A 14,512-nucleotide genomic window follows, 5' to 3' on the forward strand; every position below is an offset into this window, starting at 1 on the left:
AATAGTGTCCAAGCTATGCAGCTTGCAAAAAGATTGACTGCCAGTCTGGTCGATTGCGGCCTACAAGTGTGTGAGTTTGCATCCATGTGTATCTACAACATAGAAGACTGACCGTCTTTCAAAAGAAGCTTACACAGCTGGCTTCTCCTCCTATCCTCAGGGCCACCTCCTTGAATCTCTGCCCGGTTGCCAGAATTCAAGGCCTAGACAGGCCACAGCTTAGACTGGGGTCAGACCCCACAGTGAATGGCGTGGAAGTAGAAGAAAAAGAAGTTTGCAGTTGGGGGCTGTCGGGGGGGGGAGGTTCCTAAATCCGGGCTCATATTTTCCTAGCACATGCCTTTCTTGGTGCGGTCCCATGGCATGGTAGTCAGTTCATCAGGGCTGGCAGCAAGCACCCAACTTGGCGGGGAACTCTTGGTGGAGCCCTGGGATGGGACCAAACATCCAAGAAAAAGAACCTTTGGTCCCTGGAGGACCCGCTTTGTAGGTTGGCAATTTTGGTGTGATTTCAGGGCTGCTGGGAAGCCTCTGATCCTCCAATGCATTAATAATGCTTGGAATTCTGCCATTTGAGATTAATTCCTTTCGCTTTGTTTGCTATGTCAGAATGACATCTCTTGGAACATCCTTGCCCCTGGATCCTTATCAGTCATTCACAACACAGTGTGAGGAAGCGGTTCTAACTCCCTCCTGAGAACTGGATTGGATTATGCGTGATGATGGGGCGAAGTAGGGGTGAAGATAAAAAGGGAACTGAAACACAGTGGGGAGAATGCTGTCCCGTTCTCAGGTGCTGCCCCTCCCTCCCTGATCATGCGCCTGCCTAAGGCCCGCTCACAAAGAACCCCAGTCATCAAGAACACTCACTTCTCTGTTGAGGGGACAGGCTCAGGCACAGGCTTAGGCCCAGACCCACCTGGGTTGGTTATGACTCCACTTCCTGCTACCTTGGGCAAGGGACCTAGCCTTTCTGGCCGTGTTCCCATCTGTAAATGGGCATAAAGCACCTACTTTGTAAATTATTAGGATTAAAAAAGGAAATACATGCATATTGCCCATTATGGCTGGCACACAGTCAGCCTGTCTGGAGGAGATACCAGGTAATGGCACAGCCCAGTGGTGCTGTGCAGAGGGGACATCTAGGGAGGCTTTCCAGAGGTACCCGGGCAGGTGTCTGTGGCTGTGTTGGTGGCTGGGCCTGTTGTCTTGGGTACTTGGTGCCCAGGTCAGTAGATGCTCCACACCCCAAGTTGACTTGTTACTGAGAAGGGAAAGGAATCCATGCTTGTTAACCCCCTACCAAGTGCCCAGCTCTGTTTTGTTGTTTTTTGTGCCAACCTGGTGAGGTGCCAGAGAGGGGCAGCATCTTGGCCAAGGGTGCTCAGCTAAGCAGAAAGGACCAAGGTTGGTGAGGGAACCAGTGCTCTGGAAAAGGCAGGCAGTGCCCAGGTGCCGGTTCCTGCCCCACCGCTTCCAGGCCCCGAATGCCTCCCACACCCTCCAGAATCTAGTCCTGCTTCATGCTTACAGAGAGGAGCATTTGGTTCTGCCTCCTCAGGGAGGCTCTGTCAGCCCGGATGCCACCCCTGCGAGGACCAGGACCAGCAGCCTCCCCAGCATCAGGAAAAGCAAGGGCTTATCCTGTGTACCTTTCATTAGCTCTGTGAGCTGACCCATCTCACCACAACCACTACAGAGTCTGTCTTGGAGTATGGCAGTAGCTTCCTGCCCTGTCACACCAAAGGAACAGAGTCCTCTGGTGGGGTGGTGTGGCCCCTGGGATGAGGACAGCACCATCCTGCAAGTGATGCTGACTTGGGCTGAATCCTGGTTTGTGTCTCTCTGACCACAAGTCATAGAGGGGTGATTTCCCTCTCTGGACCCCAAATCCTTCTTGTTGGTGCTAGAGTTTTCACATATCTTCCTCGTGGCCATGCAGCCATACTTCCTTTATGGAACGCTGTCCCAAAGTCAGCCAGGAACCCCTGTAAAGGACTCCTGGGCCTCCCCAATGAGCCCAGGGCCTGAGACAAGAGGAGATTCCCCAGGCATCACTGAGGAGGTCCTGTGGCCTGGGCTTAGAGGGAGGACAAAGAATTAGCCTGACAAGGTATAAGGTGCAAGGAGGCACTGAGACCAAGAATAGGTGTGGGAAGAAGTACAGCAGTGTGGAGGTGCCCTAGGAGATTTGTTGGAGCTGCACATCCACTGCAATCTCTGTCTGCAAAAGCTAAAAAATAATGTAGCAGAATGCTTATACCCAGGCCAAGGGAGCAGCCTCCGAGTGGGAAGTTTGTTAACCCAGATGTTAAGACATCTGGATATCACCTGTTTGGGTCCTGGTTTGCATTGTGTTGAAAGCATGGTTTCACGCTCTATTGAGCATAATCAGTAATCTTTGGTTTACTCCAGCCAGCAGATACACCATTCCCTCTCTGAAGTAACCAGTTCTAACAGTACCCTTTCACATCCAACATCAAGCCCATGTGAAGACTTTGGGGGCTCTCCCACCCCCCAGGCACTTCTGATTTTTTCCCTCAAAGTGTGGTAGTAATGCTCTAACAGCAGCTCTCATTTACTGGCTGACTGTCTCAGGCATCAATTTGGGGACTTTCATCCCCACTGCAAGCCTATGAAATAGACAGTACTATTTATCCCCATTTTACAGATAAGGAAACTGAGGCTTGGAAGGTTAAATTACTTGCTCAGTCACACTGAGTTATTAAAGGCTGAGCTTCTAATCCATGTTTATCTGATTCGAACATATTTTTCCTTTGCATTCTGTCAAATCACAGAGAAACTCTATTTTCTAAAAACACTTGAAAATTAAATCTTGGTAAATTAGGTTCCCAGTGACATACTTGTGATTTTTCTTTAATGGGCACGTTTTGGAATAGATGAGCTCAAAACACCCCTGCAGCTAACATGCTAACAGCTGCTTAGAGGCCCCAGATGAGCAGGCCATGTATAAAAGCCTGTCCTTGTATTGAGTAGAGCTGGAGCCTCCCTGGGGGCCAATTGCGGGACATAGAAATGGGTTGTGATCATGCCAGCCCAAACCAGAGGGACCGAGGCAGGCATGCGCCAGACCGTTGGTGGGCATCCTAAAAGGGAAGCTTCGTTAGCATTAGAAGGAATTCAGTGTAAGGAAAGCTAAAATGATATTCCAGACTTTAGTTAAGGCTCACTATTTCAAAACTCTTCTGGAATCCTGATTGTTTCCTTCACAGTTATTGCTGTGGCTGAGCACTTCACACCAGTGACAGTCTAACTGAAGCCCAAAATTCTCCACTTTCAGGGCATCTCCTGATTCTTCTTTTTCTCATTTCTGTTAGGAATATGAGCTCTCTGTGTCTTACCCCTGGTATTAGTATTTTCATGTTCTGTTTTTCATAGGTTTGTAGAATGCATGCATTCATTCATTTAACAAAGATTAATTTGTTATTACTATGTGTCTAGCCCTGAGCAGACACTGGGGAAGAAGTGGTGACAACTTGCGCAGATGTGTGGCCTGCAGAGCCCTCAGTCCAGCAAATCCAGTCATGTGTGCAGAGACTTCCATCTCCAACACAAGACTGGCAAGAAGGGCTGGCTACATCAGCACACAGTAGTTTGCAGCCTTTATTCACTGACTGATGTATACCAAGGGACGTTGGCATATAAAATAAAACCAAAGGTTGCCTGTTTGGTTCTGCTGCTTGGTGGGGTTCCCTATGTGTCCTCCTCAGCGAGCCATGCCGTCTTAGAGCACTTCCCTTTGTCTCTGCAGGCCTCCTGCCCTGAGCGGCAGCCCTGTCATCTCTGATATCTCATTGATCCGGCTTTCTCCACACCCCGCTGGCCCTGGGGAGTCCCTCTTCAATGCCCCCCACCCATACGTGAGCCCCCACATGGAGCATTACCTTCGCGCCATGCACAGCAGCCCCACGCTCCCCACGATCTCTGCATCCAGGGGCCTCAGCCCTGCTGATGGTGAGTAATAACTATGTCTGGTGTCAGATGGGTGCTAGATTTAGCAGAGTGATCACTTCGTAAGTTATATAAATGTCTAATCACTATGTTGTGTACCTGAAACTAATATAACATTGTACGTCAACTGTAATTAAAAATTTTTTTAAGTTAAAATAAACAACCAGGTGCATCTTCTCAAAATCTGCCCACTGAAACCTTCCCTCTCAGCCCAGAGTCAGTGCCAGGCTAGAGGATATGTGCAGTATGCACTCATGAGCCCTTGGGCAGAGGTTCCTAGAAACATGGTCCTCATGAATCCCTCGTCACCACCTGCATCCTCACCAAAGGGAATTGTCCTCGCCCAGCTCGTAGATGTGACTGAGCTGAAGCCAAGGCCTAGATCTGAGAAGACTTAGCCTGGAGTTTTGCAGTGAAAATGATTCTAGCCTCCAGATGTCAGAAAGGCTTCCTGAAGCATTGGACTCTTCTCCTGGCCACGAGGTTTGCATTTTGCCTTCTCTTCACCAAAAAAAAAAAAAACCAGACAAGGCAAATGGTTGTTGCCATGGGACCTAAAAATGACCCAATGGAATGTGGCATCATTGTGAAATGGCTCCTTGGGGTCAGAACCCAGCCTGAACTCTGCATGGGCACCCTCATGCAGAGTTGGGGTGTCCCGAAGGGTTGTACTGCCTTCACATTTAGCCACTGTCTCCTGAAAAGTGAGCCTGTGCTTCTCCATGCCTCTTCTGACGACCCAGCCAATGGTGGGCTGGCCTAGAGCATGAGGATGCAAGCCAGGATCCAAACGCTGCCCCGGCTCTGAAAGTGGTATAGGGGACTTAATGGTGCCCAAGAGGATAAGTCCACACCCTAATTCCCAAACCTGAATGTTGCCTCATTTGGGAAAAGGGCCTTTGTAGATGTGATTACATTAGGAATTTTGAGATGAGATCACCCTGGATTGTTTGCTCAGGCCTTAAGTCCAATGACAAGTGTCCTTATAAGACACGCAGATAACTGATCTCAGAAGCTAAGCAGGGTCGAGCCTGGTTAGTACTTGGTTGGGAGACCACCTAGGAAGACTTGGTGCTGTAGGCATAAAAAATAAAAAAATAAGGGATTGTAAGCTGACAAGGTCTTTGCAATCTGCGAGGTCAACCAAGGGTTGCCTGGCCTAAAAAAAAAAATAAAAAATAAATAAAGACACGCAAATAAGAGAGAAGACAACACAAAGATGTTGTCTTGTTGCCACAAGCCAAGGAAGCCACCACCCCCAGAAGCTAGAAGTCACAAGGAACAGTTTTCCCCTAAACCTCTGGAAGGAATGTGGCCTTGCTGACACCAGGATTTTGGACTTCTAGCCTCCAGAACTGCGAGCACCAAGGCTGCACTAATTTGTCACGGCACCCCTTGGAAACAAATACGCATGGTGATGGGCTTACTCGAGAGGAGGCAAAATCTGGTGGCTCCTCGGCCTGGGCCAGAGTGGGCCCCACACAGTGTCTGTAGGAGTACAAGGAACAGAGTACTCTCCTGAAGATCTTATGAAGCAAGGACACTGTAGTTTCAGCTGACAGTGGCATAGCCCGTGACGAGCTAAGTGGCGAGACACGGCTGCCTGTAAAGGAGGGACTTTGGGTTGGCCAAGCAGTGATTTTATGCCTGATTTCAATATGAACATCCTTGATTGTGGCTCCTACCATCCCCACTTATCCTGGCTCCAACTCCATGAGACAACAGGCATAGGTTCAGCACTGGAGGGGGCTTGCCTAATTTGCATGGCCCTGACGCTCACAGGGAAAGGACCAGATACCCCAAGGCCTTACTGCCCCTGACCCAGGCTCCCAAATGACTGAAGATAGTGTTCAGGCTCATACAGCAGCTCTGTCAGCTATGCCAGCCCAGTGCCTGCCCGCATGAGGCCCGGAAACTTGATCGGCAACCCAAGGCAGCATCTACCACACTGTGTGTGCTGAGGATGAATGGACACTCCAGGGAAGGCTTCAGGGAGGAGGTGGCAGGCAAGGAGGGAAGGAGAGGGCATTTCAGCTGTTCCCAGGGAAGGCATTGGCCATGCAGTGTCATCCTGCTGGAGGCCAGGGCTCTCTCTAGACTAGTGGTGCCCAAACTTTTTGACACCAGAGACCGATGCTCCTGATGATCTGAGGTGGGGCTGAGGCAATGATGCTAACATTAGGAGCAGCTGCAAATACAGATAGCACTTAGTTTCACTTGTCCACCGCTCACCTCCTGCTGTGCAGCCTGCTTCCTAATAGGCCTCATACTAGTACTGGTTCACAGCCCTGGGGGTTGGGGACCTCCACTATCCCGCTCTAGAGGACATAGCAGGAGGCAGGGAGGAGGAGGTGGAGGAGGAGGTCAGAATTCCATTGACCAGCTTCTTCTTTCTGACTAGTGCTCGTGAGATCTCCTTTGGTGTTTGCAAGACTGATAGCGGAGAGGCCATGGAGCACAGGGGTTAGGAACTTGGGCTCTAGATTCAAACTACCTGCTGTGTTACCTTGGCAAGATCTCTAAGTACAGAGTCCTCCTCTGCTAAGGGAAGGGTAACGGTGTCCCTCAGCTCACAGCATTGTGGTGATAGTGAAATTAGAGAATGACTGCGATTCCTTCAGCACCATTCCTGCACACACCCATCTAGCGCTGTGTACAATGTTGGCTGCCACTATCAATCTTAATAGTAATTTGAGTGGTGGGTACTATCACCCCATTTTACAGATGGAAGACTGTAATTTTGTACTTGCTGGTAAAAGCCAGGGCCCGCAATGGGCGTGAGTGGTTTCCAAGCTCTATCCTTCCCTGCCACCACAACCCTGAGGCCCCGGAGAGCTGAAGTGTGTCCTCCCTGCCTGTGCTGAAGCCCCGGCAGGGCCAAGTGAGGGCTGGAGGCAGACTGCCCGGGTTCTGCGGCTGCCAGGGGACGGGGAGTGGTAGACTGGCCGGCGAGGAGCTTTCTCTGGCCAGGTCAGGCGAGCTCTTGGCCATGATCTCATCTTGAATGTTCAGGTAAGACTGACAGGGCCCAACTCTCCAGCCACCATGGAATCTGTTTGCAGTTTCTTTTTCTTTTGAACCCTGTGCTGGACCATGGACCTTGTTGGACGGGAGCTGTGGCCTTCTGTGAGGCCTGGAGGGGAAGAAGAGAGTGGTGTTTACAGCTGTGGCAAAATGGAGGAATGCAGTGGGGAGGCCAGGGTCCAGCCGCCGCATCAGCAGAAGCACGCCCCACCCCCCACCCTCTGCAGTCTGTTCAGTGTGGACATGGGGCTGGGGGATGAGGGATGGAGGATGAGCTAGAGGGCACTGAGGGGGACTCCTCAGGCTAGGTGTGTGTTTTTCTTCCTCTTTTGCCAGCTTCTGATGGCTTCTTTCTCTCTCCCTCTTTCTTGCCCACAGTGGCCCATGAGCACCTTAAGGAGAGGGGACTGTTTGGCCTCCCGCCTACGGGGACCAACCCCTCAGACTATTACCACCAGATGACCTTCATGGCGGGCCATCCCACACCATATGGAGACCTGCTGATGCAGCCTGGGGGTGCCACTGGTGCTCCCCATCTCCATGACTACCTCAATCCAGTGGATGGTGAGTGCTGGGGGCAGGGAGTGGGACAGGGAATGGGGCTGACAATACCCCCCCGGAGCTGAGGAAGGCGCCTACAGCTCCTCTGAGGATGAGGAGCCCTAAGGAGGGGTCCAGGTTTGCCCCAATCCCAGCCACAAATGCTGTCCACAGCGGGCCTGGTCTGAACCACACACGAATGCTTAGTGATCCACCATGGACCAGGAAGTGTTTTAGGAATTACAGACATACCAGGGAACAAAACTCTCTCATCTCTGTTTTCATGGAATTTACGGCATCGTAGGGAGATACAAACAAAGCCGGGAAGGGGTTAGGGAGCACTGGGGTGGACTGGGGGTGCAATCTTAAATGAAGAAATTGAAGAATCTTCACTGGGAAGGTGATATTCAAAAAAAAGAACTGAAAGAAGTGAGCCGTGCAGAAATATTTGGGAAGAGCGATCCAGGCAGAGGAGAAAGCAAGTATACGGGGCCTGAGGCAGCAGCATGCCTGCCGAGCAGAAGAAATATCCAGGAGGCCAGTGTGCCTAGCACCCAAGAGTCAGGGCTGGAGTGGGGCACCAGAGTTCCGGTTTTGGTCCTGCAGGCCAGTGAAGGCTGGGTAAGACTTTGATCATCATGGAGAATGAGAGGGGGCCCTTGGAGCCGGTTGGGCAGAGGAGCAATGAGATTTGACTTATTTTTAAAAGGAATCCCACTCTGGCTGCTAATCCGAGAATAGACTTAGGAGCAAGGTGGAAGCAGGGTGTCAGGTTAGTAGAGGCAGGAGAGATAATCATGTTTCAGATAGATTTTGAAGGCAGAGCCACAGGATTTGTTGCCAGATCAAGTGTGGAGTTAGGGAGAAAGAACGGTATCAAGGACAACCCCACGGGCTTGGGCCTGAGCCACTGGAGGACGCAGGTGTCAGTAACGAAGCCGGGGGCTGTGGGCAGGGCATGTTTGGTGGGTGGGAGATCAGGTGCTCTGTGTAAATGAAAATTCTTGGTGCCCATTAGATACCAAATTCTTCCCTCCCACCAAATACCATCCTCACCACTGCTTTCACAGAGGCACCTGTGGCCTCCTAACCATGAACTCTTGGGGTCAGCATGGAGCCCCTCTTTGTGTGGGGGAGGCTAAGCATAGCCCCCGCAGGTCAGTGCCATTCTACCTGCTGGTCCTGAAGCCCAGCCCTATTTGGGCTACGCTGGATACGCCAGGCAGGAGAGCTGGAAACCACAGCAAAGGGCGGGCAGGTGGTTTCTGCAGATTCACTCTGCTCAAGCCCTGCCTGGGATAGCGTTCTCACTCCTTGAAAGCAGGGAGTAGAGAGGCCTGGTCCCACAGGGAAGTCCTGGTACCTGCTAGGCTAAAGGCAGTCCTGTGGGGTAAGGCAGGCTAAAGACTCAGCGTGGGTGGGTCCCTGCACCCCTCAGCCCCCTTCCATCCCCCCAGTACTCTGCCCTAGGCTTCCTGTCCATATGGCCACTGCAGTTCCTTCTTATTGGCTAGAGCAAAGCTGAGCCCCTCACTTCCCAAGGCTTGGCTGAGATCTTGCCTCCTCCAGAGCCCTACACTGGCTCCTACTTGTGTGTGTGTGTGTGTGTGTGTGTGTGTGTGTGTGTGTGTGTGTGTGTCTTATGTGGTTCCTGAGCCCCTTGGGTATTCCTGTTCCCCTACGAGAGCGTTGCTGGGGAAGAGCTCTGCAGCCTCCCAACACCGCTCCTGTGGGTATTGTCCCATGCCCTTAGGGGAGCCCAGAGCACAACAAGAGCCATTACCAGAATTAGCTCCCTGGGTCTGTCTCCCCCCGCCCCACACACACACACCCCTTCCCCAGGACGGTGTTTAGTGCAGCACTGGGCACACATGTAGGCCGTGAAATCAGGTCTGTCGGCCCCCTAAGCACTCACACATTCACGTGCTCCCCTTGTCTCCTTCTCCTAACATCCCTACAGGTGCTCCCATAGGGAGCAGGAGGGGTGTCAGCGGGTGGTGAGCACATAGGGCTCAGGTGAGATCGTGTACACACAACTTGTCAAAGCTAGAAACCAGACAACCACCACAGGTTGCCGACATTCCAATAGTCACATGCAAATATGAGATGCCTCGAAATGGGGCCCACCTTCCAGGGGCCTCAGGATAGGTGGCACCTGGCCAGCTGGGCAGTGGGCAGACACAGAGAAACTAGGGCCAGGGGTGGGGTGGGACAGTGGGGTCTGGTCAGGCATGTGTCCCCAGAGGGCAGGAGAGGCCAAAACGGTAAACGTGGAGCACCTGCCATGTGAGAATAGGAACTGCCTCTATCCTGTGCCTTCATGCGCATGCTCCCATATGACTCTCCTCAGCCACCTGCTGGGGCTGGAGTTACTATTCCCACTTTAGGATGAACAGCCTGGGGTTCCTAACATCGAGTGGTTTGCTCAGGTTTCAAGTCAGGGTTCCAAGTCCCACTCTTGTTTGTCACACCATCGGCTCCTTCCCGGGCACATTGCCTCCAGGCAACATTGCACATCTGAGCAGCCTCCTGAGCCGTGGCCTCAGGGACGGCCCACTGGGCCAGATGCGTTCCAACACAGCCTAGAGCAGCAAGGCCAGAGCTAGGGTGCTCGTAGGGGTGGCGGCAGCAGAGAGGTTTTGCAGCGAGCTGTGGGCAGATGTAGACCAGGCCTGCCTGTGACATGTCATTGCTGTGTTAGCTGGGCCTGGAGGTGTTGGTGGGACTGATCAGGGTCTGGATGGCAATATCCAGCCCTGCACACTGTGTGAACTAAGTACACTGAATAAGATCTCATGCGTGAACTTGCTTCAATGCCTGGCGTACAATAGCTGCTCCATTAACACTAGTTCCAGCCTCTTCCCACCATTATCCTTTTCCCCCTTTCAGATCTACCACTTCCTGCAGGGTTTTGTCTCTCATTTATCAGCACCACTGTCTGTCCCATGCTTAGGCCCAGTGCCACCGTCCTCTTAGACACCTCTTCCTCGCCACTGCCCATCCATTTCATCTGCCCCCCAGGGCAGCCGAGTCTGCCTTGTCGGTCGTCCTGGCCGTCCAGTTGTTTGCCACGCTCCCAGCTCTGCCTCTCAGCTCAGGCTCATTGCCTGCCTCTCATTGGTCACTTTTCCTGTTGGCCATTCTACGGTCAGCCCCTAGGGCTCCCATCATCTTCAAAGTAAAGTTCAAACTATAACATGGGTAGAGCGGCCTTCCCCTCCAGCCCGTCTTTCCCAATTTGCACATGGCACTCCCACCACTCCGCTGCATCTGCAGGCTCCTGGACCACTCCCTGGGCTCCTGCCTACAATGCCCTCTCCTGCAGGCTCAAGATTGGCCTGGCTCAAACCTGCAATGGGTCCCAGCACTCAGGTCAGTCAGCACATCTCCCAAGACACTACCCCAATCTTGCCCCAGCCCAGCCACTGAGCTTCCCAGGGGCTCCTGCATCTCTGTACCCACCTGTAGGACCTGCGGTTCTCAGACTGTCACTGAATGGGACTCGTATGTCTATGTATTTATATTCTAGGTCCAGGTTCGTGGCTGCCAAGGAGCAGGCCTCTGTGTTTGTGGGGTGAGTGAGTGGCAGTCACAAAAGAACCTGGGGTAGAAAGATGCAAACTTATTAGGGAAGAATCTGTGCCGGGCCACCTGCCAGCTTGCAGGGAGCCTGGAAGGGGGCTGAACACAGGGCAGCTTTGTGTTCTGGGGCACTCAGCACTTGGCTGCATCTGGAAGCTGAGCATCTGAGAACCAGGAAGGCGGAAGAGTAAGGAGGTGAGCTCATCAATGGGCCTGAGCACTCCCAGCTCACGTCAGTTGCAGCCAATTAACTCATCACACCCACTGTGAGCCTTTCTGCACTTCTGTCTCAGGAATACCATTGGCTTCAGAGTACAGAGGAAGACGTCACTGTGTCCAGAGCTGGCATATCAGCTGCACAGGCTGAGGCATGGGTCTGTGGTGGCTGGGGGCGTTTCTGAGCCCTCTTGGGTTTTAGTTATAGACAATTTATTTTCCTTTGTTCCCAATCAGTTTCGAACAAGGAAATCAGAGTAGTCCAGCATGACCTCCTGTATTTGTTATTACGTAATACAGTTCTTTTCAAATTAGTTGAAACTAGACGCAGAACCTTTGCTTTCATGTTTTAAAATGATTTAGCCATTTCTGTTCAGGTATGATGCCTATGTGGATGAGCTGGTTATGTGCAACCCTAAGATACTCTAGGGCTCCTAGCCCAGGCCTGTACCCAGCTGAGCCCAGACCTGCTCGGGATGCCCCCGTCCCCACCTCTCCTGTGATCCGAGGGAGCCAGGAAAGGCCTCTCACTCAGGTGTTCTCCAATGGTCCCAGCTGCACAGGTCCCCAGAGAGACCTCCCAGAAAGCTTCAGTCCACCCAGTGAAGGTATGAGTGGATCTTCCCATCGTTTCTTTTTGCTCAGACTCTCACAGAGAAAATTGTGTAGTCCTGGGGTCCAGATAGCACAGCTCAGGAGACCTCATGTGGAAGGGCCCTGAGACTCTCTGAGGACATGTGTGTTCGTGTTAGGAGCCGCTCATAAACAAGACCATGACATGTAAGCTCTGAGCAGGTGCAGGGGGGTCTCAAGAGCTTGTGGGAAGTCAGGGAGACCGTGTGCGTGTGTGTGTGTGTGCGTGTGACACACATTCTCACACTTCCTTTCCTTCATTCAGTCTGAGGGTATTTATTGAGCATCTACTATGTGCCGAGCATGGTTCTAGGTGCTAGGGACACAGCAGTGCGCACAGCCTGCTGAGTTCTGTCTTCATGGTGCTTACACGCTGGTGGGATTGCTCTGTGTAAGCTCCTTAGCAGAACAGGGGGTACCATCCTGAGGCCACCCCACCTGCCCCAACCTTCTTTTTCAGCACTTTCTATTTACGTTGCAAGTGGAGGCAGAGCTGTGGGACAGAGAGACGTTTCCAGAGGCTTTGAATGTCAAACTGGGGCGTGGAAACTGGGTCTGCCAGGCTGAGGAGGCCTACGAAGAGGGTCTGTAGGCAGGCTACCAGGGTCGATGTCCAGCAGAGCAGTGTCTCCAGTTCACTCATTGGCAGGCCACAAGCAGAATTTGTAATTTAGCCAAGGCCCATCTACACGATCCTTTATTTAATATTATATTTTTAATAGACTCACCCTTTGGGATTAAAAAAAAAATGGAACTTTGTATCTTTTCTGAAATGAGAACTCTGGTACTATCTGAGGAAGATGTCCCCGTCTCTGTCTCCATCAAGCCTGAAATAATCTCATTCGGGTCATGTCTATGTCCTATGTGGGGCGACACCCCGGTGGTGGAGGAAAGGCTGGAAGGCCGAGAGGCCCCCGATGGGGCTCTTGTTCAGCTGAAAAAACAAACCCAGTCCTCCCAGGGGCGCAGGCCAGGTGGCGGGCAGGACAAAGGGCCTTCCCCGTGAAAGCCCACCCTCCCTCTGCTGGGAGCTTGGTGGTCGATCAAGGCCCACTGTGTCTTGTTCTTAAAGGAGGCTGATTTATAGCAGGAAGAGTGAGGAGTGATGCTACTTTGGAAGGTAATAGATAACCAGTCAGGGAATCCAAGGTTATCATTCTGCCTAGTGGTCCTCTGGAGAGTAGGGAATTCACTGGTTGTCACTGGAGCCCTAAAATGGAATTTTCTTGTGTTACGCTGTTGAATATTGGTGATTTAACAGCAGAATGGTAGCAGCCGCAGCCGCACCCCCTCCCATTCCTACCACGCTGAGAAGATTGAAATGTTTCCGATTGAAATGTTGTCTGTTTACAGCCCATATTTCCTCTGAGCTGTATATTTTATTGTCATATTGACACTAATTTGACTCGGATGTCACCTCCGTTCTGACGCCCAGTTCTTTATGCTGCCTGCGGGTCTGTGCGGGGGAGGGTTCAGAAGCTAATTACATTGATCAGACCACGGAGAGGCGGGAGGAGCTGCTGGAGGGGCAGCCAGTCAGTCAGGGAGTCCGTGCTCAGCTGCAGACAGGAGGGGAGACTGAGGCAGAGGAGACTCAGCCACAGGCCCCAGAGGGTCAGGGCTGGTGGGTACAGGCACAGGCTGAGGTACACACCAGTCACCTGGTAAACCTGCGCATACAGGCCTTTGAGACGAGTCATGAAGCCACTTTACAGGTAAGAAAGCTGAGGGCAGAGCTCTAAGTTTCTTTGTTTTCATCCTAGAAGTAGGAAATGGTGCTAGTCAGCCTCAGTCTCAAGTCTCAGGATTCAAAAGCCTAGGCGCTCTCCATTCTCTCATAATAGGGGGATGAGGAGGTGTGGACAGCTAAATGTGGGGTTGGTTAAGGTCCTCAGGCTGGATATCCTTAGAACATCTCCTTGGTGAGTCCATAAAATATCTGGGTGAGGGGTTGGACCATGCAGGCTTACTCCCTAACCTCTGAGGATTCACGGTCCATGAGCCCTGCCACAAGGCTGTGTCCCACTGTCCCCAGGGAAAGTATGTCCCAGCCCCATTCTGAGGACAGCAGCATATGACACACACACACAGAAAAACTCCTGGGGTTTAGTGCTCCGGGAAGCAGCTCCCTCAGTTGCTGGTGCCAGTGCCTGCCCTGCCCAGGTCCTGTGTAGCCAGACCCCCTACATCCCTCTGGCTACCCTCAGCCCAGATTCCTCCACAGGAGGTCCATCCAGAGCTGTGGATGATAGGCTGGTCAGTAGCCCATAGCCACCCGGAAGTAGGTGCTGTTAGCCCATCTTCCAGGTGAGGAACCAGCTCAGAAAGGTTCAGCAACTCACCCGAAGCCACCCAGTTCAAAGCCATCAGGCAGGGTCGAACCTGGGTTCATCTGGGTCCAAAGCCTGTTCTTACATCTCCTGCCCTTCCCAGTGACCCCAGGAAAGCAACCACCCCCATCGCCTGAGACTCTGGGATTACCCAAGATAATCTAGCATCGGTGGCACCTAGCAGATCCTGATGGTGCGGCAGCCACCATTTTCAC

General features: G+C 52.2%; 1 protein-coding gene across 6 annotated transcripts in view; it reads left to right on the forward strand.

Annotated features, from left to right (window-relative positions):
* GLI2 (GLI family zinc finger 2) overlaps positions 1–14,512 on the forward strand; it is a 239,832-nt gene that overhangs the window by 199,207 nt on the left and 26,113 nt on the right. For all 6 annotated transcript variants that reach the window (XM_036236014.1, XM_036236016.1, XM_036236018.1 and 3 more), the window contains 2 exons: positions 3,773–3,975; positions 7,375–7,560. In XM_036236014.1, the coding sequence (XP_036091907.1) occupies positions 3,773–3,975; positions 7,375–7,560 (389 nt within the window). The remainder of the gene's footprint in view (positions 1–3,772; positions 3,976–7,374; positions 7,561–14,512) is intronic.

This window comes from Rousettus aegyptiacus, unplaced genomic scaffold, assembly GCF_014176215.1.
Source record: "Rousettus aegyptiacus isolate mRouAeg1 unplaced genomic scaffold, mRouAeg1.p scaffold_m13_p_2, whole genome shotgun sequence".
NCBI lineage: Eukaryota > Metazoa > Chordata > Mammalia > Chiroptera > Pteropodidae > Rousettus > Rousettus aegyptiacus.